Source organism: Callionymus lyra, chromosome 16 (assembly GCF_982586985.1).
Source record: "Callionymus lyra chromosome 16, fCalLyr1.hap1.1, whole genome shotgun sequence".
NCBI classification, from domain to species: Eukaryota; Metazoa; Chordata; class Actinopteri; order Syngnathiformes; family Callionymidae; genus Callionymus; species Callionymus lyra.
In genome coordinates this window covers 14,525,190-14,549,913 of record NC_141833.1, presented here as the reverse complement: position 1 = coordinate 14,549,913, position 24,724 = coordinate 14,525,190, and the positions used below count along the sequence as shown (strand labels likewise).

The following is a 24,724-nucleotide window of genomic DNA, read 5'->3' as shown; positions in this document are numbered from 1 at the left end:
GGTTTTAAAAGTGTGCATGTGTATGTGTAATTATGCACACTTGGCTGCAGTGATTACAGTGAAACCTTTGCTTTCGGAAGTTTTTAGGACATGCAAACAGAGTTTGACTAATCAGCCTTAATCAAGACTAGATAGGAATATTGCTACATTAAAATTGTGTTTTAACTGATATATTTTTTAATAAAATGATCTTTAAAAAATGTAATTTAATTTACTACCATGAATATAGTTGATAGGCCATGATAACAAATCATGCTTTAATAGCTCTGCCAAATCATAAAATTGATTTTAGGGATAATCCGTACACTTTTTCCTCTTTCTTGACTCATAATATGTAATGATCTATTCATGAGTTATTTACTGACGGGTCGTAGACGTGACTTGAAAGAGAACTTGGTAAACACCTTGGAATGGATTCTTTTCTTCACCACACCCAATCTGAGAATTGATGAATCAGCGTTCAGCTCTATTTTGCCCTCTTGAGTTTTGAAGAGCTGGTACTTTTCCAAGTAAGATAACTGGAGTTTAAATATAGGAAAACTGAAGTTGAGTTTTCTGTCTATTTAAATCCCTTTGAACTTAACACAAACAAACATGATTATGTCTTTATTTCTTTAATCGAAAAGCAAGCGATGTTGAGGGATCAGCCATTTCAAAGGCGGCAAAAACACACAAAATCAGTTACAAAATATTTCTATAAAAGACAACACAGCAAGCCATGATGACCAACTTATTAAAAAAAAACATTTCGACCGGCTAAAAATATGTAATTGACGCCATATATTAATAACAGGACACGATATTCATTCAACTGTGGTCCTTAAGCAGGTGAAAACCCCAAAATACCCCAAAGATGCGACCTACAAGTCACATGATTTATCCGAAAACTACAGTTACGTCTATATTTGTAAGCAATTTAAGCAAACTATTCAAAAACAGGAAGTAAAATGTGGCTTGTTACTGAGTGCTGGAGCTGTTGGTGGTGCTGCTGCTGGTGAAGCTGTAGGTTAGACTCGAAGTGTAGTCAGCGCTGGCTCTTCGGGATGTAGGTCTGGAGGTTGTCCGCGAACCGACCCTTGATGATTTGTTAGACGTGGGGTTGGAGACATTATAGGGGCTGCTGATGCCTTTGCTGGATAAAGAGGAAGCCTGTATCATCTTCATCCCGTTGTTTTCTTCCACCAAGCAGCCATCCATTGCCTCCTTGTACGAAACCCTCAGCTTTGTTTTGGGATCTGTCAGGTTCTTCTGGTGGCTCTTTACATCCTGAAGCTTCTGAGCCGCTTGGCCGTCGAGCCAGCCTCGGCGAATGGCCTCTTCGATCGAAATCCGACAGCCAGTGTCCGGATCGATCAGGCCTCCTGTCAAGTACTGGAACTCTAAGAATCTCTGGCCAGCTTCGTAGGGCAACCAAGCCTCTTTAACAGCCTGAGCCGCCGACATCTTCGTTTTGGTCTTCACGTCCTCGAACCCGTTGTAAGCTTTCTGGGCAGGTTTGAGTTTTGCGGCGAAGCTGTCGTCGATGATGCACTGATGGACAGCATCCTGCAGGGACAGCCTCTCACCATTAGAGGGGTTTATAATGCCGCCTGTGCAAACTTGAGCTTCCAACAACCTCTGGGCTGTAATGGTGTCGACGATGCCTCGTTGGAGCCCCTCCACTATTGTTATCTTCTCTAGGGTCTCGGTGTCAAATATGGACGCTATGGGACTGTGGTCGTCAAACGTCTCAGGGGGGGAGACGGTGATATTAATACTGTTCAATCTCTTCCGCACGGTCGGGGAGGACGGCCTGGCTTGAGTGGGGCTGCTGCACCTGACCATGTCTTCTCTGCTGCTGGTGGAAATCATCATCTCACTGTCGCTGGACTTGCTGGATATCATGTCGGCAAACTGCGTTAAGGTGACCGCTCCGGAACGGTACTGGTCTATGGTGGCTTGGTCTATGACCGAACGCTCCAGGCAGTCTTTGATGTCGTATTTGGTCCCGGTCTTCCTGTCCACGATGACTAGACGCGCGACTCCGTCCGACCCCGTGATTGTTATTTCCTCCCACTCGCACTCTTGTTCCGACAGGTCCAGGAAGGTGTCGTAGTCGATCAGCTGCTTGTGGTAGGCCTCCCTCACGGACATCTCCATACCCGTGTCAGGATCAACAATAACAACACGCCTTTTGCGGAGAATGTTGGTTCTGCTTTCCTCCGACTTCTTGGGCTTACTTTTATCCAATATTGGCAGAAGTACCAGACCGGTCTTTGGATCGGTAATGCATCGCTCCTTCAGCTGAAGGTACGTCAGGTTCTCTTTGGTGTTGGGGTCAAAGAATCCTTTGGTGTCATCACCCTCGTAGGTCAATATTTCATTCATTTCCTCGTCGAAATACCCCCTTTTATATGCCACGTCGACATCGATACGATGACTTGCTTGGGGATCGATGATGCCTCCGCTCGCAATTTGAGCTTCCAGTAGACGGATTCCATGACCCTTCTCGATCAGATCCTTCTCGATGGCCTGGAAGAGGGAGATGGTCTTGCCTGTAGCTGGGTCTCTGTATCCTGTGACTGCCTTTTCGGCTGATAGCAGCTTGTTCTTAAACTCCTTTCCTATGAGACATCTTTTCGCAGCTTCCTCCACGGTCAGAAACACGTTGTTAACTGGGTCCACAATGAAACCAGACGCAGCTTGGGCTTCTAGGAGCTCCAGGGTGGTTCCTTTCATGAGCATTTTCTCCTGCATGGCCTGGTAAAAGGGAATGATTCTCTCGCTGGCTTCATCGAAGAGCCCGGCAATACAGGTCGACCCGTAAAGATAGGCCTTGAGCTTGTCTTCAATATCTTTGCTCGTTATTTCGCCTTTGTTGAGTTTGTCCAAGTCGGTTTCATCAAGAAGCTCGGATTTAACAAGTTCGCTCATAGTCACTTCCCCTCTAAGACCCTGAACTGTCATGGGTTTCTCCGGACCTTGCAGGAGGAGCAAGCCATTAACCGGTTCTATCGTGCACTTCTTACGGAGGTCGGTGTAGTGGATTTTCTCTCCTGTGGCAGGATCCAAGTAGCATGTTGGCTTTCTATTCAGGGCCCTGTACAGATCCTCGTCAATAAGCTTACGATCCAAGGCCAGATCTCTTGGGAGGAACACGCCCAGCATTGGGTCTATGATGCCTCCGATGGACTCCTGTGCCTGGAGAAGACGCACAGCGGTGTCTTTGTCCACTCTGCCTTGTTTACAAGCCTGACCGACGGACAACATTTTCCCACTGAATGGATCTTTAAACCCAATGCTCGCTGCTTCTGCTTTCAGCAAAACATCTCTATCGTCTGTGTCGACGATCCCCCGGGAACAGGCGGTGTCCACGGACATCTTCTCGTTGAACGTGGGGTCCACGATGTAGCCGGTCGCCGCCTGTGCTTCTAGAAGCATGATGCTGCTCTCTGGACTGAGGAAGTTTTTGTTCTTGGCTTCAGTGAACGGCATCTTTCCCTGCGAACCCGACGTCATGCCAGCGATCACGCCTGTGCCTTTGAGGTAGACCTGGATGTCCACAGCAACGTCATCCACTGTTTTTTGCCCCTTCAGCAGCTGCTCCAATGTTGCTTTCGTGATGATACCGCAGTCGCAGAGCTGGTGCGCCGTGACCTTGCGACGGACTCCGTCGAAAACGAGCTTTGAAGGATCGACCGTTGGAACTTTCTCATCCGTCTGGGTCTGTCGGGTCATAGTGCTGGGTTTCTGCTTCAGCCTTTTTATCTCTTTCTGCAACGCATCTCTGACTAGAACCAGCTCTGCCGCCTCCTTCTCTGAAATCGTCAGCCTGCTCTTATACTTCTCCTCGATCGTACGGAGCTCTCGCATAAGTCTGTCTATCTCGTTCTTCAGGGAGAGCCGTTCCCGCTCGGCCTTATCCCGGTCCGACTCGAACTGGCGGATCTGGCTCTCTCTGAGCTCGTACTGACTCTTCATGTGCTTGAAATCTTTGAGGGTCGAATTGAGTTCATCTTGAATACGTTGCTTGTTGCGCAGCTCGGTCTCCAGCAGGATCTTGATGCGGTTCAGCTCTTCTTCTAGGCGCTTGTGGCGGTTCTTGTCCTGCTCCAGCAGTTTGAGCTTGGACAGCAGGCTGTCCCTCTCCATCACGATCTCGCTGTACTGGCTCTGGGACTCGTGCACCATCATGGACGTCTGTGGGGAAAGAAATAGAAGGAATTATTTTCAGCTCACCAAGAAATGCAGCAGCAGGAATTTCATGCATGGTAGCAGAAGCATGTGTAAGTTAGTCTGAAGTGACGTCTTCATTGTTGTGAAACATGCAAAAGCAGGAGATGAAATTGATTTAATTTAGGAAGTTTCCTGCAATCAATTATACCTCATGAGATTGCTTTTGGAATTTGTCTATTTCCAGTTTTAACTTTTCTCTCTCCGTGGTCAGGTCATTGATGAGTGCCTGGAGCTCCACCGTCCTCTTGTTGCTGGTCTTCAGCTGGACTTGCAGCGCCGCGATCTGCGTGGCGCTCTCTCCGTCCATGGCGTTCTTGCTCATCCTCAGCTCATCTCGTTCCTGTTTGACCATCCTCAGCTCCTCCTCCAGCCTCAGCCTCTCCTTCGTCAGGTTCTGCGTCAGCGTCTTCAGAGACCCGATTTCCGAGGTGTTCTCGTTGAGCTGGCGGCTCTTCTCCTCGATGGTCTTGTAGAGACTTTCGTTGCGTTTGTTGAGCTCCTGGACTTTGGTCTGCTCCTGCTGGAGCTTCTGTTTCAATGCCCTCAGCTCGGCGGTAAGAGCTGCGAGTTCTTCTTTAGTGATTCTGTGGTCCTTCAGGCTCTTGTCCAAGGCCTCCTGGAGCCCCCTGAGATCCTGCTCATACTTCCTACCAGTGGTAGAAGCTTCCAACTGGATGGACTTCATGCTGGTAATGGTCGTGGTATGCTCCCTGCAGGTCTGAGTCATCCTCTCCAACTCTGATTCGATTCTCTTTCGGCGAGTGAACTCTTCCTGGTTTGCCTTTTTCTGTTTCTCCAACTCGGCTTCCATCGCGTCCAGGGAGTTCTGAAGGTCTTTGATTCGGGTCTGCAGCCTTATGGAGCTTTGCTCAACTTTGTTCCTTTCGCTCGACTGCTTCTGCAGCTCCACCTTGGTGATGTGGATCTCCTGCTCCGACACCTTCAGCCTGTTGATCGTGTCGAGCTGGGCCGCATTCTTGGACCTGAGCTCTCCTTCGTTCTGCTTCAGCTGGTTGAGCTCCAGCTCCATCGCTCTCCTCTTCTTGCCTTCCTCCTCCAAGTTAAAGGCGAGGATGCTGAGTTGTCTGCTCTTCTCTTGATTACTCTTCGCCGCCTCCTTAAGGTTGAGCTCGTCTTCTCCCCTTTGCTGCTTGAGCGTTCGAACCTGAACCTCCAGCTCACTCCGAATCCGCGTCTCTTGTGTCACCGACGCCCTCTGCTGGTTGGCCTCCAGCTCTGCTCTGTTTTTCTGCTCTTCAGTGTAGCTAATGGACTGCCTTAGTCTCCGGAGCTCCTCCTCCAAATCTCTCTTCTCCCCGGCGAGTCTGTCAAGCTGCAATCTAAGCTCAGCCGAGTCCTCCTCCTTCTTCTGAGAGGCCTTCAGGATGGTGGTCTTGGTGACATGGATTTCTGACTCGTATGTCTGCTTAATCTGATTGATCTCCTGGTTGCACTGGGTTCTTACCTTTGAGGTATCAGATTCAGCGATTCTGCGACGTCCTGTTTCCTCTTCTAAAAGTATCTTCAGCCTCTCCAGCTCACGCTCCTTGTCCTTCACAGACTTTTCTAAATCAATCTTGGCCCAATTGACCTCCTCCAGCTCCTTCTGGCGGCGGCGAATGACTCCATCGTATTCTTCTTGCTGGCTGGTGTAGCGCTCCTCGGCCAGCCTTTTCTTTCTCTTTTCTTCTTCCAGCTGGTACTTAATGCGGGTCAGCTGCTCCATGAGGTCTTGGATCTGGGTTTGCGTGGAGTCCAGGTTGTCTCGCGCGGCGTTGACTTGCATCGCGTTGGTTCTTTTGATTTCTTCCATCGAAATGAGTTGTTCTTTGGACTGACTGAGCTCCAGCTTGTATCTGGCCAACATCTCATCCAGGGACTTGTATTTATGGCCTTGATCCTGAAGGTTTTCTCTCAGAAGCCTCAGTTCTTCTTCCAGCATTTCAATGCGGGTGTTTCTGATCTGCCAGGATGATAAAAAAAAAACATGGTTAACGTTGATATCACAGATGTGTGATCGTCCTGCACGATGCCCACCTTGAGCTCCTCCATGTTCTTCAGCAGCTCACCCAGGAACTTGTAGTAGTCGCCCGAGCGGGTGAGCAGCTCGATGTAGTTTGACTGAACCTCAACTGCCTGTTGGGACCAAGATAGAGAAGTTAGTACGAAGAAGTCAGTAAAATAATGACTTTTAATTGAAGTAAAGGTTGTTTTGAATCACAACACATATCCTAGATCACAACTTTAGTTTTGAATTGTTTAGTCGATTATGTGATATGGTCTTGAAGATAAAGTTCAAACAGTACGAGCAGCATTTTAAACATTAAATGTTTTTTTCTAATTATTATTATTATTGATTAAATATCACCATTATAATTTTGTTTAATATAATAACAAGCAGGAATTTGATGCAGTTGCAAACCAAAAAGTAATTTGTACTATAATCATTTGTAGGGACTTCACTTGGAATATTGGCTTTTTAGACAGTGGCGCACCCTAGTGGTAAAAGTGCGTCATGACAACAGCTTGTAGCACTAGCTTTATCAATTTATCGTAAAAAAAATATAAAGACAAGTTTTATTTGATTAAATTAGGATTTGATGCATGTATTTACGAAAATAATATTTATCTAGCTTTGATTTGCAAATTGATGCAAATATAGTTAGCATGTAGCAGATTAGCTTACATGATAATCGTATCAATATTTTGATACTCTGTTTTCTCTTATGTTCGGTATTTATTCATTTTAATATGATTTTTAAAAAGTTACATATGAGTATGTAGAAAAAATAATGTAGGATTTAAATGAGTGAATATATGTATTAGGATTTGTATCAATGTACAACATGCTAATTTTATCAAAATGTATACTTTGTTTACTTGCTTCTATGTTCGATATTTAAACATTTTAATATGATTCAAAAAGGAATATATGTATATTTGGCTTATATATTATTTAAATTTATAAATATATGTACTAGGATTTCTAGCTATGTTCCCATATTAGCATTTAACAGCTTTGCTAATACAATAATTGTAGTATATGTTTTTGTAAACATATGGAAAGTATATATATAACTTTAGATGTGAAAAAGAAAGAAAAATGTGTACAGTGGGATCCTTTACCTATGACTTCACGTGTTTTAAAGTCAAGAGATCAAAGGTCAAGGACCTTTCGTGGTCTAAGACCATTTTGATACATCAACGTTTTTGTCATTAAAACAAATTTGCCAATAGGGACCTTCTGAATTGGGAGCACAGGTATGCTGGATAATAAACTGTATTTATTCAGGAAAATAAATTATAAATGTTTTTTTTAAAACTAGTTCTACATAAAAATGTATTTTTATTCACCAGACACCATGACTTATTGAGTTAAAATTAAACTAATGGTGCGACCTAGGCTTCAAACTCTTTTCTCTCCTACTTCTAGCTCTACTGTCGCTATTTACTTTTAATTTTGAACCTCACGTCACAAAATAAACACACTTAAAAAGTGATTTTTGTATCTTACTCACCTCCTGTCTGACGACTGAGGCGGGCGACTGCAGCATCGTTCTCTTAATGGGGATGTTGAGCAGAGTCTCCAGGCCGGAGCTGTAGGAAGCCAGCTGCAGCTCGTAGTCCTGGTTAAAAAACAAAAACACCACATTCGTCTTTATTTGCAGCCTTCGTTGTGTGTTAAGCTTCTGTGTAGGAAGATACACACCTTAATGGAGGCGGCACAGGTGTCTGCTTCTTTCTGGACGTGCTCCACTCTGTCCTTTTTGCCCTTGATTTCAGTGTGAAGCGACTGGAAGTGCAAGAAGTATGTTGTCAGAAACTACTTGAATTTCAGCTTCTGAAACATTCATTTGCAATTGAACACTACATGCCTTTTGTTTGTTGAGGTGTTCCGTCACAGTCTGGATGTTGTTGAGCTTGACCAGCTGGAGGCTGTCCTGGCGCTTCCTGGCGTCGCTGATCCAGCCCTCGGTCTTGGATCGGTTCTCCTGGTACTCTCTCATCTGCTTCTCCTGCTTGTCCATGTCCCAAATCCTGTAAATTAAAGAAAAATTAGGGAATGAAGGATTTGTGAGCATTTTTTCGGAGGTGAAGAGGTGATGTTACCTGTTGTCTATCTGGCTGTGGATGCGGCGCCAGCGGTCCGACATCTGGCCCACCAGCTCCGAGTATTTGGACAAGTCCACGTCGCACTTGTGGTACGGATCGGTGATCTGGTTGTTCCAGTGGGCGGCCTGAGACAGGTCGGACTCCATCGCCGTCAGCAGGTTCCTCTTCTGCTCCAGGTCGCTCTTCATTTGCTAAATGAGAAAAAAATAAATAATTTAGAGTTTGTTTAAACATAAATAATCGTAATAATATAAGAAATCATCTAATCTATATTTGTGTCTTGAATGATCCAACTCACTTTACATTTTAAGTATCAATTCCTTATTATTATATATGTTGATTATAATTATATATATTCTGTTATTATAATAATGATATATTTATTATAACATTTGACATGTTTTATTCTACTATATATGTTATTGACTAGTTTTATCTGATTAAATTAGGATTTGATACATTTATTTACAACCATATTGTTTTCTAGCTTTGATTTGCATATTGGCGCTAATTTAGTTAGCAAGTAACATCTTAGCTCACATGCTAATCTTATAAACATTTATTAACTTTTACTTTGTTGTACGTGTCCAGTATGTATTCATTTTACCATAATTAAAAAAGTAATATATAAATATGTAGCAAAAAATAATGTAGTATTTAAATAAAAAAATATATATACTAGGATTTGTATCTATGTACTCATTAATTAAGTTAGCATGTTACAACTTTGCTAACATGCTAAAGTTAGCAAAGACAACTTTGTTTACCGCTAAGTTCAGTATTTATACAGTAAATTTTAATATGATTAAAACAAGTTATATATATGTGGCAAATATATATGATTTAAATTAATCAATATATGTACTAGGATTTGAAGCTATGTGCTAAGTTAGCATGTAACACCTTTGCTTATTCGCTAATTGCAGTATTTGTTTTTGTAAACATATTATATATTTTGTATATATAACTAGACCTTTAAAGTATATACTTTTTTGAGTATTGTTTTGATTGTTTAAGCGCTTTGTGACCCTGGTCTAGAAAAGCGCTATATAAATAAATATTAATTACTTACTTACTTACTATTATCATCAAATTTCTGTAAAGAAATAGTTGCAGATCTATGACTTTAAGCGTTGTGAAGTCAAGAGGTCATAGGTCAAGGACCTGTTGAATTTGTTAAAAATGGCCAAACTGAATTTATCATGTTCCTTATCAAAACATTATAATTAAAGTTTTGTTTTTAATGTTCTAATATTATTAATTGTGTTGTTTTTTTATGTAGAGCCCCTTGTGACTTATAATAAAAACTATATTTACATCTCAAATCTTATTATGAAATATATATAAAATAAAACTTAAATACTGTATTGTTGTTAAATATTGTTAAATATTGGGCCATATTATTATTGAGTGTTTTTTGTGTCTTTAATTAAAGCTAATGTAGCTCTGAGTTAAAAAAAAACAAAAAACCTTCAGAGTGCTGCGGTACTCGTCCAACTCGCGCACGTCCAGAGAAGTGGTTTCCTTCTCGGTCAGCCGAGCCTCGTGGACTTTAATGATGTCCTCGGCCTGAAGGAGACTCTGGAGCAGAGCTTGGAGGGAGGAGAGTCTAAAGGACGACATGATACAATTAGATAAACCTGTTTTTTCCTTCACAATTATTAGTAATTGTTGATTTATTAATAATAATTCAAGTTAAAAGAATGTCATTGATAGCAGTGAGCTCAATGTGGCAGCAGGTGGCAGAAGCGTTCATACAACCCAAAGTAGAAAAATACTTCCAATTATATATATATATATATATATATATATATATTTATATATATATAATATATTTTGGATTCAATAATTTGTATATTTTATGGACGATTTTTTAATATGTATACTTTTATTCCAAAAATTCAACAATAGATTGTCTAAATTCAACATATTTTAATCTGTACCCTTTTACATTAAATATAAAAGTGTATAGTTATTGTGCCACCCAACAATACTGAATTTAAAAGGATATAAATTAAAAAAAACATTACATTTATACATTTTATTTTTTAATAATGGGAATCAGAATATGAAACTCTATGTGTAAAGATAATTATTTTATATTATTTCACTATTTAACTATTCAAATTGTAACTTATTTGTAAAAAAACAAAAACAAAATTTAATGTATTAATATATAAACTATTGAAATCAATGATTTAATTAAAACAAACCTCGATTGAGCTTTAGTCCTAATGTGATTGATTGTATATAATTTCATTCTAAAAGAAACATTTTATCTAAAAAGTCTAAAGAAAAACAAGAATATTTCATATATTAAACAACTTAAAATTAAATAAATAAAAAGCCAAAAAAGTGCTATTATGCAATAATAATAATAGTAATTTACTATTTAACATTTTGTTTTTAATTACATTTAATTAAAAAATATAATATAATAGCAATACAGAAATATAAAACCTATTAAAATAAAAAAAGATCTTTAACAAGGTATGTATAGAGTATAACTAGTCATAAAATTGTTAGATATCCATCAAAATAACATCTAAATAGTGAGTTTTTTGTCGTATTATTTCGCGGTGTCAACCTCTGGATGTAGGAGGAGTACAGTCCCTGCAAGCCTCCCAGTTTGGTGTTGATGATCTCCAGCTCCGAGCGGAGGAACCTGGCGTGCTCCGAGTCGGCGGGAATTCCCTCCAGCTGCTTGATGATGATTTCCCTCAGACGAAGGTACTCGTCGTGGATGGAGTCCAGATCCTGGTGCACGTTCTGGTGTCACACAAAAAAAAAACCAAAATGAATAAAAATAATTCAAAGTTGAAAGTGGTGGTTACAAACCTGCATCTTCTGGATGTGCACGGAGCACTCGTGGAGGCCGGTCTCTCCCACAGGGATGTGCAGGTGGCTGGTGAGTCCGGACTCTGCCAGATCCAGCCGTTGCCGGATCTCCTGCAGGCTGTGGAGCAGACTGAGGCTGACGGCGGAGGCCGGAGGCTGCTGCGTAATCTTGGTGACCGTGGTCTTGGTCACCTTGGACTTGCTCGAGTCCACTTTCGGGGGCTCCGGCTTGGCTCCTTCCTCTCCTTTAATTCGAAACACAATTCAGGCGGATGTTAGTTTGATTTTTCTTCTGAGTTACGCTGCATATCGGAGGTTATAGAAGCTCTCTCAAGCACATACTTTCCTATAAAGCTATCCTGCTCTCTCAAGCTCTTATTTTCCATAAAGCTATCCTGCTCTCTCTAGCTCTTATTTTCCATAACGCTATCCTGGTCTCTCAAGCCCATATTTTCCATAAAGCTATCCTGCTCTCTCAAGACCCTATTTTCCATAAAGCTATCCAGCTCCCTCGAGACCCTATTTTCCATAAAGCTATCCTGCTCTCTCAAGCCCATACTTTCATATAAAACTATCCTGCTCTCTCAAGCCCATATTTTCCATAAAGCTATCCTGCTCTCTCGAGCCCCTATTTTCCATAAAGCTATCCTGCTCTCTCAAGCCCATACTTTCCTATAAAGCTATCCTGCTCTCTCAAGCCCATACTTTCCTATAAAGCTATCCTGCTCTCTCAAGCCCTTATTTTCCATTAAGCTATCCTGCTCTCTCAAGCCCTTATTTACCATAAAGCTATCCTTCCCCCATCGAGCCCCTATTTTCCATAAAGCTATCCTGCTCTCTCAAGCCCTTATTTTCCATAAAGTTATCCTGCTCTCTATCCTGCTCTCTCAAGCCCCTATTTTCCATAAAGCTATCCTGCTCTCTCAAGCCCATACTTTCCTATAAAGCTATCCTGCTCTCTCAAGCCCATACTTTCCTATAAAGCTATCCTGCTCTCTCAAGCCCTTATTTTCCATAAAGCTATCCTTCCCCCATCGAGCCCCTATTTTCCATAAAGCTATCCTGCTCTCTCAAGCCCTTATTTTCCATAAAGTTATCCTGCTCTCTATCCTGCTCTCTCAAGCCCGTATTTTCCATAAAGCTATCCTGCTCTCTCAAGCCAATATTTTCCTATAAAGCTATCCTGCTCTCTCAAGCTCATATTTTTCTATAAAGCTATCCTGCTCTCTCAAGCCCTTATTTTCCTATAAAGCTATCCTGCTCTCTCAAGCCCTTATTTTCCTATAAAGCTATCCTGCTCTCTCAAGCTCATATTTTCCTATAAAGCTATCCTGCTCTCTCAAGCCCTTATTTTCCTATAAAGCTATCCTGCTCTCTCAAGCTCATATTTTCCTATAAAGCTATCCTGCTCTCTCAAGCCCATATTTTCCTATAAAGCTATCCTGCTCTCTCAAGCCCTTATTTTCCATAAAGCTATCCTGCTCTCTCAAGCCCTTATTTTCCTATAAAGCTATCCTGCTCTCTGAAGCTCATATTTTCCATAAAGCTATCCTGCTCTCTCAAGCCAATATTTTCCTTTTACTTCTTCTGAGTTACACTGCATATCGGAGGTTATAGAAGCTGGCACTCACGGTAGCCCGGCAGCTGGATGACGAGTGTGTCGTAGTGATTCTGGGCCTTGTCAAAGTGTGTCTGGATGTTGATCTTGTCCTCCTCTCCAAACATGTCCGAGCCCTGACTGGTACGAACGAACTCCTGGTAGTGAGTCTCCAGCCTTTTGATGAGGCTGCGGTACTCGTCTGGACGCATGTTGGACAACTGGGGGAAGAAGACGGGGATGAAAAAGCAGTGAAAACAAGAAGGAGGGTGGAGGAGGTGGAGGTGGACTCACCATGCTGACGGTGAGGGTGTTGATGTAGTTGATGTCTTTCAGGCAGTACTGCCACGAGATCAGACTCTTGATGTTGATGTACAGTTGGTTCCAGATGCCCATGATGGCTTCATAAAACTGCTCGTTCCTGATGGACATGACACATGAGTTCACACCTCATTTTGCATGTGCGAATAGCCGCCAGCAGGGGGCGTTTTATACTGATATACTGATATATATACAGTGTATAGAGCAGGAGTGTCAGACTCAATCACACAAGGGGCCAAAATACTCAAAACAGACTGTTTGCTGGGAGCCACCTGCTCTCTCAAGCCCCAATTATCCATAAAGCTATCCTGCTCTCTGAAGCCTCTATTATCCATAAAGCTATCCTGCTCTTTCAAGCCCCTATTATCCATAAAGCTATCCTGCTCTTTCAAGCCCATATTTTCCTATGAAGCTATCCTGCTCTCTCAAGCCCTTATTTTCCATAAAGCAATCCTGCTCTATCAAGCCCTTATTTTCCATAAAGCTATCCTGCTCTCTCAAGCCCCTATTTTCCATAAGCTATCCTGCTCCCTCAAGCCCATATTTATCATTAAGTTATCCTGCTCTTTCAAGCCCCTATTATCCATAAAGCTATCCTGCTCTCCCATGCCCGTACTTTCTAATAAAGCTATCCTGCTCCCTTAAGCCCATACTTTCCTATAAAGTTATCCTGCTCTCTCTAGCCCTTATTTTCCATAAACCTATCCTGCTCTCTCAAGCCCATATTTTCCATAAACCTATCCTGCTCTCTCAAGCCTGTACTTTCCTATAAAGCTATCCTGCTCTCTGAAGCCCTTATTTTCCATAAAGCTATCCTGCTCCCTCAAGCCCATATTTTCAATAAACCTATCCTGCTCTCTCAAGCCCGTACTTTCCTATAAAGCTATCCTGCTCTCTCAAGCCCTTATTTTCCATAAAGCTATCCTGCTCCCTCAAGCCCATACTTTCCCATAAAGCTATCCTGCTCTCTTTGCGTTTGATCAGAGAAAGTATTTCCTCATTTCTTTGTTGTGAAAGTCAGAAAATGTGTTTTTTATGTAAAAGAAACAATAAATCGTTGTTCCTACAGTATCACAGTATATCGCAATATATTGTACTATCACACATGTGTATTTATCGCCAGATTCTTACCAATACACAGCCTTTAAAACTAACCGTTGAAATGTTCCAATTTAAGAATTATGGACAATAACTTAAGAGGTTGACTATGTTCTCTAAGGAAGTGTTATTTTCAGATTACTTACTTGGTGGCGAGGCCGATGCTGAGCGGGTTGGGTGGAGGGATGAGGAGACACACCGAGGGGATCAGCATGTCCAGACCTCCAGGACCCGTCACCAGCCACTTGCTGCGCTGAGAGTTGTCCTTCAGGATCCCCTCGTCCCCTTTCATGATCCCTTTCTGCACCGGCACCATTTTTTAAAGTTTAACATTTTTCAAAACCTTCATTTATTTATTTAATCTTTTTAAGTTGTCGTCTCTGACCTGGTCTTGCTTGAAGTCACACAGGGCCTGGACCATGACCTGTTTGTTGGTCTTCTCCTCAGGGTTGCGAGGTTTGAGCCTCACGATGCTTTTGGACTTGTTGACCAGACTCTGGACTTGACGCTTGTTCTCCATGATGCGTTCCCTCTCTCTCTGTGTGGACAACCAGGAAGTCAGTGCTGCTCTACAAACTTTTATTAGTGTGAACATAATAACACTGTAGTTATACAGTGAAAAATAAATATGATTTTTTTTTATTTTTAAAAACCTTAAGCTTTTTTCTTATACATTTCTGTTTGATTACTATTTTTTGCCATAAATTAACAGGTTTTTGTTTTGTTTTCTCTTATAAATTTGACCTCTCAGGCACATTTAAGGTCAAAACCTAGTAGTATTAATGTCAGGAGTTTAACAGAAGGTTAAAAAATGATATCCTAGTTTTCAGGAATAAAAAACAAAATGTATGTATTTAAGACCTAATATTAATAATGCTTAATTTATAAAGTAGTAATGCATTTTTTTTAACGTTGCCAGCTAGTGGCCAGAGGTTTAACTGCAGCACACAAATGAATAAACGGCGTGAATATTTGAGTGATTTGAAATATAAACCCTAAAATAAGTTTGAGTTAAATTAAAATGTGATTTTTTATATTGATACAGTACTATTGAATATCAATACAGTATCAGGAATAAAAAATATTGCAATATATTGTTATTGTCTTGTGCCCTTCCACTGACTTAAAATCTTCACTTTGACTTTTTAGTTTTTTATTTTAGTTTTTGTTGGTGCTTCGAAGTGTCATTACGAGGAATAAATATTTATGTTTGATTAGTATTACTTCATTCTGCCTTAAGCACAATGTGTTTGTTTGTTTTTGGGTTTGTTTTTCTTTATTTACCTCTCAGGCACCTTTAAGGTCACGACCTTGTAGTATATATAAACTATTTTAGTGTCAAGAATTTCCACAATGGATTTCTGCTGTTGTTGCTAAATAAAAAACATAAAAAATTTACATCCTTGTTTGCAGGAATAAAAAAACTAAAAGTATGTATATTAAGACTTTGTTTTTTACATTAGATCATCTCATTAAGATCCAGAATTTCAAAGGAAAGGAAAAACAAACCAGACCAAAATTCAGGTTTTACGAGACATTACAAAAATGTCGATTCTACAACTCGCAAAAATGCGTCTTCAAGCGTTTTTTCACAAATCCTTTTAGATCAAGTGATAATAAACCCAGATCCTCGACTTGCAGGGAGCGACCCGACCGGTCGAGCTACCGTGTGCTACTATTACGCTGGGACGGTATTTTACGTCTGGAGACACACCTCACCTCTGCATTTGAAAAAAAATACAAAAAAACTCACCTCCAGGTTCTTCAGGAGATCCGTGAGGCTCTCCAGGGGAGTGTCCTTGTTGCAGGCGAAAGTCTTGCGGATGTTGTTGTTCTCCTTCTGGAGCTTGGAGTAGGTCTCGTTGGCTTCTTTGAAGAACTGCAGGGCGAAGGTTGTGTTAGGAGGAACTGGATGAACCTGTGAGGGTGGGGGTCTCACCTGGCAGTAGGCGCCGTTCTCCTTCAGATGGATGTGGATACACTTGGTGATCTGGAGGAGCCAGCTCCACTGGGTCTGCAGGGTGTCCATGTAGGCCTGCAGGGATTCGAAAAGGCGAGTTTTTGAAACATTCCGACGACGCAATTAAGACCAACATACCTCGATTTTATCCGAGGCCGGGTGGTTGTTGCTCAACAGTCCGTCCGCCTTCACCTTCAGCTTGTTCAGCTCCTTCTCCTTCTCCTCCAGGTCTCGCATCAGCCTCTGACGGACTCACATGTTAGATGCTGCTTTTTAAAAAACTGATTCAAAAAGCTGGTTACCGAGTAGCTCTCTTGCTTCTTGGGGATGTACTCTTCGATGTTTTTGTCGCCCCAGTCGAACACCAGCTCCTCCTCCTCCTTCTCGTTCACCCACATGATGGCCCGGAAGATCTCCTCGATGATGCCCTGGAGCTCCCGCAGTTGACTGGTGCGGTTGTAGGACATTTTCTGAGATGAGATGGGAGGAAGTGAAAGCGTCACAAATGGGAGTCAAATCAAAAAATCTGATTTGTTAATGTGAAGTTAATGATTAGCTTTTACTCCTCATCTTTTAAAAAATGTTTTAATTAAATTAAAAAAGATACTTTAATAAACATATTCATCTTGAAACACACTTTACTTGACTTTATTTTAAACACCATTGGGGTTAGCTTCATGGATAATAACACTTTTTTTTAACTATATTTAATTATTCTCTAATGAAGATGTAGAAATAAATCTGACAAAGACAAATTTATTTTGTATTCATTATTTTATTAACTCTATATTTAAGTTCTTAAAGTATTTGTTTAGGACATCTTTTTTTTAAAAGTTTTTCTTCGTCCTTTTGTGAATATTTTTTATCCCTTGACATAATTTCAGTAGATATTAAGATCATATTTAGGAAAAAAATAAGTTATTTTCTATCAGTGTCTTTTATACGAAAGGTTAATAAATATTAGGGTTTGGTTTATGGGTTTTTCTTTTCTTTTTTCTATTCTAACGTTGTTTTCTTAAATTTCTCCATCATATTTTCTCTCTTCTCTTCTCTCTTTTTGTCCCTCAACACAGTCACAGTTATAAATGTGGCCCCTTAAGTAATTGAACCTAGTTTCTCCATCAACTGTTGAAAAATAGGAGCCGAAAACCGGCGTAAATGTCTCGAGAAAGCACAAACTTTTTTACAACGTATAAAGGGTCTATAGCTTCATCTAGTTCTTAATGGCTAACTATTTCGTGGTAGATGAAATTAGCATCAACGCTAATGCTGTGTCTCAAATTGAGCGCAACTCTAAGTGCACTTCTTAATAGTACACTGTAAGACAGTGCACTTAATTGTGCAGTGCGCAAATTTTGACAGCATAGTACTATCTTAAAGAAAACACTGCCGCTACACACACTGAATTTGACTGGACAGTTTCTTCTTCTACTATTTTTTTAACGCTAATTGCAAATGGCCGCCCTCCGTAAACACTTGGCTCTTAACGGCACCATCAGTCCAACTGTTTGCTCTGACACTCAATGATGATCCAACCTCCGTCCAAAGGTCGCCCGGCCATTCAAAACTCACCTGCAAACTGTCCCACTCTTGGTCCAGGACATGAAGATTGGATTTGTCTCCGCGCATGTTCTGGAGAATAAAAAAAAAGAAAAAAAGATTAAACACTGAATATTTTTCACAAGGTTTAACTTGATGCGGTACCAGGTCGTCTCTGGCCCGGTCCACCTCCGGGCTCCTCTGGAGTGAGCTGTGGATCTTGTTGTGGTTCATGATTTGGCTCTCGATGGTCGCCGAGTCGTCGCCCCACTGAGCCGTCTCGATCATCCGCTGCAAAACACAGATTCAGTCATTTAAAAAAAACAACTAAATTATCAGAAAATAATGCGGTTCATTTTTTCATGTCTCTGTTGGGACTGAACTGAGGGTCTTTTGTCTGTTTTTTAAAGAGCGTGGGAACAGAAGTGGCTCCGGGTTCTTCCAGGGACACGACACTGTAAATCTCTGGATTGAAAGAGTCGAGCAGCAGCAATAAAAAAAGTGACTGAATGTGTGTTTTCTTGTTCGGACTGAAGCCTCAACTGTAGCATGTTAAACAGTGAGACCAGCTGGCTGCCATTTTGTTTTCTTCTACTCCTGACGAGGACCATTTTGTTTTTATCATCAGAATAATTTGATATTGAAATTATTTAACGATCACTTCTATTGCTACTTTTGCCTTTCAGCACCACCCTTTTTTTTCTTACTTTTTTTAGATAATTTTTAACTTTGTCAATGGATTTGCAGTAGTTACTAAAAGTATATTTGAAAATGTATATCATGTATTTTTCAAAAGAAAAGAGTCAATTTATGCATATAAAGTATATTAATGTTATTTTTTTAAATAGTAATTATCAAAAGAAATATACATTTCCATTTTGCATTAAAATTAAAGGAGATTTTTATTTAATTTTTTTGCAAAAACAACTTCCTATACGAAAATTAACAAAGCAGTAAACCCACATTATTTATTTATTATCAGAGAATGTAAATTTGATTTATTTTCTAAATTATTTTATTTGCTCTAAATAAAAGTTTTTATCAAAAGCAAGTATTTTTTATTGAATATTTATTTCAATTCTGCTTTAAAATTGACGTAGTAATTAATTATTTATTGCAGAAACACTTCTTTGACGAAAATAGACACAAAGCAGTAAAAACACTACTTTGTTTTTATATTTAGAAAATGTTCTAAATGTTTTAAATAATTATATTTGCATTAAATAACAGTTAGTATCAAAAGACGAGTATTTTTTATTGAATATTCATTTTAATTTTGTGTTAAAATTAAAGAAGTTAGTATTTTTTTGTTGTAAAAACGACTTCTTATACAAGAATTTAAAAAAAAAAATCGATAAAACATTGTTTTGATTTAATCATCAAGATTTTAGTTGCATTAACTAAAGTCAAAAGACTCGTTTTTGGCGCTTGTCTTTCCTGACTCCACCGCTAGATGTCAGCATTTCACACGCTTAGCCGGGCGTCTAAAGGAAACTATTCCAACAATTCCTCCCTCCTGGCTTCTCTCAACCCTGATAAGAGCGTTCAAAACCAAACACCAGGCCTCGCCCTTTACATTTTTTTTCTTCTTCCTTCCACCCTCTTTCCTTTTGTTCTCTCGCCACTCCCTTGTTTTTATGACGACCAAAACTTTGAGCGGTGGTGTCTGAAGGTGCAAAGGCCGCCGGTGTTGTATACTAATAAAGAAAGGATCAAGTGTAAGATAAACAAATAACCCGAGCACTAAAAGAGACAAAATGGAGGATCTAGATTGTGGCTGGTTAAAATTAAAAATGGGGGCGTTTTCTCAGTGAGTGTTGTTTGAGGAGCTTGTCATGCCTTCAACATCTGACTACACAGTGTCACATTTCACACTCCTCTACTTTTTTTTCCTTCCTCCGCCATCGCCGTCTTCGTCTCTTCCTGCCTCTTTGTTTTCAAACCTTCCTCCTCCGCTCGTCTGGCCTCCTTTTTCCACTCGTGGATCGGGTTTTTTGGCAGCGAGTCCAGATGGTTTCGGTTTCAAGGGGGGTCAGAGGAGAGCTGCAGGAGAGTGAGTTCATCACCTCCTCCTCCTCCTCCTCGGACTCCACCCGACTGCATGAAACTCAACATGTGTGAGCTTGTAGACGCTGTAACGCTTCTGACGCAACCCTTTGCTGTGACTTCACTGGAAAAATGTTGCTGATTCGACGAAAAAAGAATTTTCATTTTACTCCTAATTCAAAATGAAGTTTGGTTTCACCGTCCCTACCTTTCTAACAAAGCCCTTTCTGTTCACCTCCATCAATAGAGAACCCCCCCTTGAGGATCGAGCCCCCGGGTCGCATCAGAGAACTCGACTCAAGTTTACTGCACCTATGTTTAATTCATCTCCTCACCTTTGTAAAACATGCAACTAAAATTAAAGAAAAGTTGTTTTTTGTTGTTTTTTTAACATAGTGCGACAATATTCCTTAAGAAATAAAAGTATAATACAACTACTATTGTATTGTTGTTAAATTAAACTTGTGTGTTTGTTCCTTTAATGTCATTCATTGTCCATAAATGTTTGGTTTATTTATTTGTGAAAAAAAAAACCTATAATTGTTTTGTATTGTTATTAATTATTGAAAACATGTGGACACTCAAATAAAATAAAGTGTTATTTATTTTCAATAAATGTTTTTTTTTAATATAATAATTTTAATTATATAATAATAATAATAATAATAATAATAATAATAAAAAAGGAAGTAGCGCCACAATATTCCTTAAGAAAAAAAACCTGTATACAATAACTTAAATAAAATAAACCATTCTATTGTATTGTTATCAATTATGATGTTTTGGGTTTTTTTTTTATTTCCCTCCAAATCTCTTTGAAAACATGTGACACTAAATAAAAACAACAAAAAATAAACGAAAAATTGGGGAAAAAAAAGTGAAAAGTATTGCCACAATATCTCTAGAAGAAAAAAAAGAATAACTATGACTATGACTAGGTTTAAAGTATATAAGTGTATTGTTTAATACAATACACACAATTGTATTGTATTAATATTAATTATTATGCATTTTAAATTCCTCCTAATCACTCTGTCAAACATGCCACCACTAAAATAATATATATATATATATTTTTTTTCAAAGTATTTGTTTGTTTCATGTCATTTATTGTCAATAAAATTGTGTTTTTAACATTTATATAAAAGGAAGTAGTTCCACAAAATGTATTAAGATGTTTTCAAATAAATAATAATAAATAAATATATAATAAAATAATAAATATAGAATGTTTTTTTGTTACTAATTATTACGTATTTTAAATCGTTTTTTCCCCCTACTATAATGTATTATTTGACTATTAATTCACATTTAAGTTGAACAATACTTGTATTTTGAATATTATAATCATAATATATCAAATATTTTTCAATCTCCTATTAATTTGGATTAATTTATTATATTTCGGGAACTCCTCCCACCCCCTGCACATCTCACTTCATTATGAATCATTACCTTCTGCTGGGCGATCCAGGCGACGGCGTCGTTGAAGAGCCTCCCTCCGTCCATGGAGCCCACGCTCCCTCGGTTCCGTCTGGTGGTCATGTTCATGGAGCCCATGTTCATGGTGCCCATGTTCATGGTGCCCATGTTCACGGAGCCCATCATCTGCTGCTGCATGCTGGCGTGCATGTGCTGCAGTTGCTCCACGCTGGATTGCGAGGAAAGAAAGAAGTTCGTCGTGATCCAAGATTTTCATGTCTCCAACCATCAAGTCACGATCAACTGACCTCCTGAAGACGTCGTTTTGGACGCGCATCTGCTGGAGGTCCCGGCCGCACATCTTCAACTGCTCGATGGCTTCCGACGAGGCGATCATCATCTTCTCCGCCTCCATGGCCGGACCCCCCTGCGCCACAAACACAATCATGGCTCCGTTTCCTCTTCCTGTTTGACGAAAAAAACTAAACATTCTTCACTCACGCCCTGCAGGATCATCTTGGCTCGCTGCAGATACTCCTGACACTGGCCCGACAGGAACATGGCTCTCTGTTGAATGGCCTGAGCGCTGCAATTAAACACAAACAGTCATTAAAGCCAATGATAGATCGTGTGAATTAACTTGTGCTGAATGGAAAAAAAAAAAAGAAGAAGTCATTGTTTTTTGCTTAAACAATGTGTATTTTAAAAACAGGATCCGTCACCAAAAACAAACTAAAATGTAAATAGAATTAACTTGTATTTGTCTTTGAACAGTAACTACTTTAAAACAGGATTTGTTTTAAATAAAAGTGACCTTAACATAAATGGTTAGTTAAAGTAAACATCAAATATGGTGACGAATAGCTGCTTTAAAAAAAAACAAATGATTATATCAGAGTTGTTTTGACCTACATTTGACACAATGCGATGTCAATCAAAAGAGGCACCATTTCGTGATTTTGGTCTGGTTTACTTTGGCGAGATATAAAGAGGAAGTGGAATGCAGGGGAGTGACTTGAACGATTAAAATAAAAGAAGAATAAACACTAAATAAATACACTTTCCTAAGTTTTATACTTATATTTGATCGATAAAAGTAGAGTTTTACATTTTTAAAGGATATTTAAGTGACCAGGAAATGTAACTACTACAGATTTGTACTCACGTTCCTTCCCTTTACTCATTTACATTTTTTATAAATAATTTATAAACCTCCACATATTATCTACAGGTATTGATTTTAGTTACAGTAATTCGGTTCTTATTGTAAAAAACAACACATACAGTGCATAACTTTAAAATGAATAAAATATACATTAAAAAAAAAAAGTGTCGACATAAATATAAGTATGTTCATTTTAGTGTAATTGCAGCAACTGAACATTAAACATAAAGAGTCCACGAGCTTCAGTATATAAAGAATCCAAATTGAAAGAGTGAATATATTTTTTGGTCTTTTTATTTAAAGTAAATTGTAAAAAGTAGCCACGCAAAAAAAATGTATTACAGTGTAATATAGTGTAATTACTCGAGTGTACAGACTTTAAATAAGAAAAGTGTGTGACCCTTGCTAACCAGGACAAACTTCTGATGAATGAACGACAGAATAAAATAAAAGTTTGAATTAGAAGAGTCAGTTAAACACGTTTTTAAATAAAGATGTTATTCATCCCAAAACAAATAAAAAAAATAACATTTTTTTTGCATAGCGAGTTTAGATGTTATCGTGTAGTTTAAGTTGACATTTGAGAAGCTCATCCCCCAGCAGGTGTATCCGTGTCTCACCTGAGTCCACCTCCACCTCCACCTCCACCTCCACCTCCACCCCCAACGGTGCTCATCTGGACCCGCTGTCCGACGCCTCCCCCCGGCATGGACGACCTGGAGAAGGACGAGGTGTACTGGTACCCATCGGCCCCTTGGTAATCCACCGGGAATCCGTTCCCACCGACGAACACATCGTTGCGGAAGCTCGGGCTCGACAGCTCGGGTCTGGAGTTGGTCCTCTGGCCCATGGAGGCGAGTCTGGACGTGGATCCTCCGTAGAGACTCATGTCGGTGGTGGTTTATCAGAAAAAAATAAAAAAAATAAAGTTGTTTTGGGTGAAGTGTCTCGTCGGACGCAGGTCCTCGACGCTCCTGTTGCGCAGATACTGGTCCCGAGGTTGAATCGACGGAAGCCTTTTCAGGGGCCAGCAGTGAAACCACACCTTTGTGGTGTGTTTACGAAACACTCCGGCGCCCGCGGCTCCAGTGTGGGAACTGATCCTCTTCAGGGACCGAAACCTCCGCAAGAAAACTCAAAAGAACCTAAATGACACATAAACTAAAAAATAACATTAAAAAAAATATTATTTCTATTTAAATTTTAGTTTTAAAAAGTTTAAAAGTTGGGACACCTGTTTAGTCGGAGTCGCCGGTAGGTGGCAGTGAACTCAACATCGCCGCGGGGGATTGTGGTTAATGTATGCGTTGTTTGTGCCAACAGTGACGCGTTAAATGCAGGTGCAAAAAAAAGGTGTTTTTCCATTTAAGGTGAGTTTTTTTTTAAAACATCTGAAACTTAATTTAAAATATATTATTTTTATTATTGAGTAATGTCCACTTTTTTAAAAAATGTCACGTCATCAGCTGTAACTAGTGTTAGCTTAGCAGCTAATGATGCTATTTAGACCCTCATGACGTCAAATATCAACAACTTTCTTATGTATTTATTTATATTATTCATGACTTGTCGCTTAAAAGGAATGTAAAGTTTCTGTTTTAAAAGTTTAGTGCTCCAGTTATTAAAAGAAAAGTTCTATAAAATACAATAAAAATAAATAAAGTTAGCATATTTAAATAAGTAAGTAAGTCATTTTTATTTGTATAGCGCTTTTCCAGACCAGGGTCACAAAGCGCTTAAACAATCAAAACAATATTCAATAAAGTATATATTTTAAAGATCAAGATAAAACTGATATTTCACCCTTTTCGCCCCTTTATTTTTGCCTGAAAACATCCACTCCCTCCCAGAAAATGTAATGGCCAACCGCTGTCAAACATAAATATTTCTTCACATCCTAATTTTCTAACTAGTATTGGCTTAAGCTTATGAGCTAATAGTAAGTAAGTAAGTAAGTAAGTAATATTTGTGGAGCGCTTTTCAGCTCAGACCCGGGGGCCACATGCGTTCCATTGGCTGTATTAATGTAATAATGTCGGAGTACAAGCCGATCGTGTCAAAATATCTTCTTAATTATCCGTATTATTAATCACTAGTTCATTTTTAAATATCACTTGTTAAAGTTATTTGTGTTTTGACTGTAGTTTTAGTGTTTGTTTTTTTCATTTGTTTTTTTTGCGAGAGTTTTTTGTCTCCATGGTTATTTTAAAAGGACTTTTATATCATTTTTAAGATTTATATTTTTCAAGTAAAGTGAATATGTAATTAAATAACCTTTTTTAATTTATTATCTTAATGTGAGGGCATCATTACATGTCGTAAAAAAAAAAGAGGCAACAATCGCAGTAAATGTTACTGATTCTGATTCACAATATAAATAATTCTAATTGAATAGAATTATATTTCAGTT

The 24,724-nt window shown here is 39.4% G+C and overlaps 1 protein-coding gene across 2 annotated transcripts; it reads right to left on the bottom strand.

Annotated features, from left to right (window-relative positions):
• Nucleotides 1-598: 598 nt before the first annotated feature.
• dspa (desmoplakin a) lies at nt 599-23,344 on the bottom strand. 2 transcript variants are annotated; one of them, XM_087811942.1, is made up of 24 exons: nt 22,935-23,344; nt 21,651-21,735; nt 21,458-21,576; nt 21,183-21,378; nt 17,847-17,972; nt 17,715-17,774; nt 16,445-16,612; nt 16,281-16,385; nt 16,122-16,217; nt 15,936-16,061; nt 14,568-14,720; nt 14,329-14,483; nt 13,058-13,184; nt 12,798-12,984; nt 11,167-11,411; nt 10,916-11,097; nt 9,799-9,937; nt 8,326-8,519; nt 8,091-8,253; nt 7,925-8,008; nt 7,734-7,841; nt 6,253-6,351; nt 4,364-6,178; nt 599-4,179 (listed from the first exon to the last, which is right to left on the bottom strand). In XM_087811942.1, exons 1-24 carry the CDS (start codon nt 23,201-23,203, stop codon nt 958-960), a joined length of 8,223 nt encoding a protein of 2,740 aa, XP_087668068.1. In that variant the 5' UTR covers nt 23,204-23,344; the 3' UTR covers nt 599-957. The 2 variants fall into 2 exon arrangements, with proteins under 2 accessions (XP_087668068.1, XP_087668069.1); XM_087811943.1 differs by having other exon boundaries at nt 5,681-6,178.
• Between the last annotated feature and the right edge of the window lie 1,380 nt (nt 23,345-24,724).

Excerpts from the sequence above, each read along its gene's own strand:
- dspa (XM_087811942.1), bottom strand. The coding sequence starts at position 23,203 with ATGAGTCTCTACGGAGGATCCACGTCCAGACTCGCCTCCATGGGCCAG. Across the intron at positions 21,736-22,934 it reads GGAGGTGGAGGTGGACTCAG|CGCTCAGGCCATTCAACAGA; the intron begins GTGAGACACGGA and ends GTTTAATTGCAG. Across the intron at positions 16,386-16,444 it reads AGAAGCAAGAGAGCTACTCG|AGGCTGATGCGAGACCTGGA; the intron begins GTAACCAGCTTT and ends TGAGTCCGTCAG.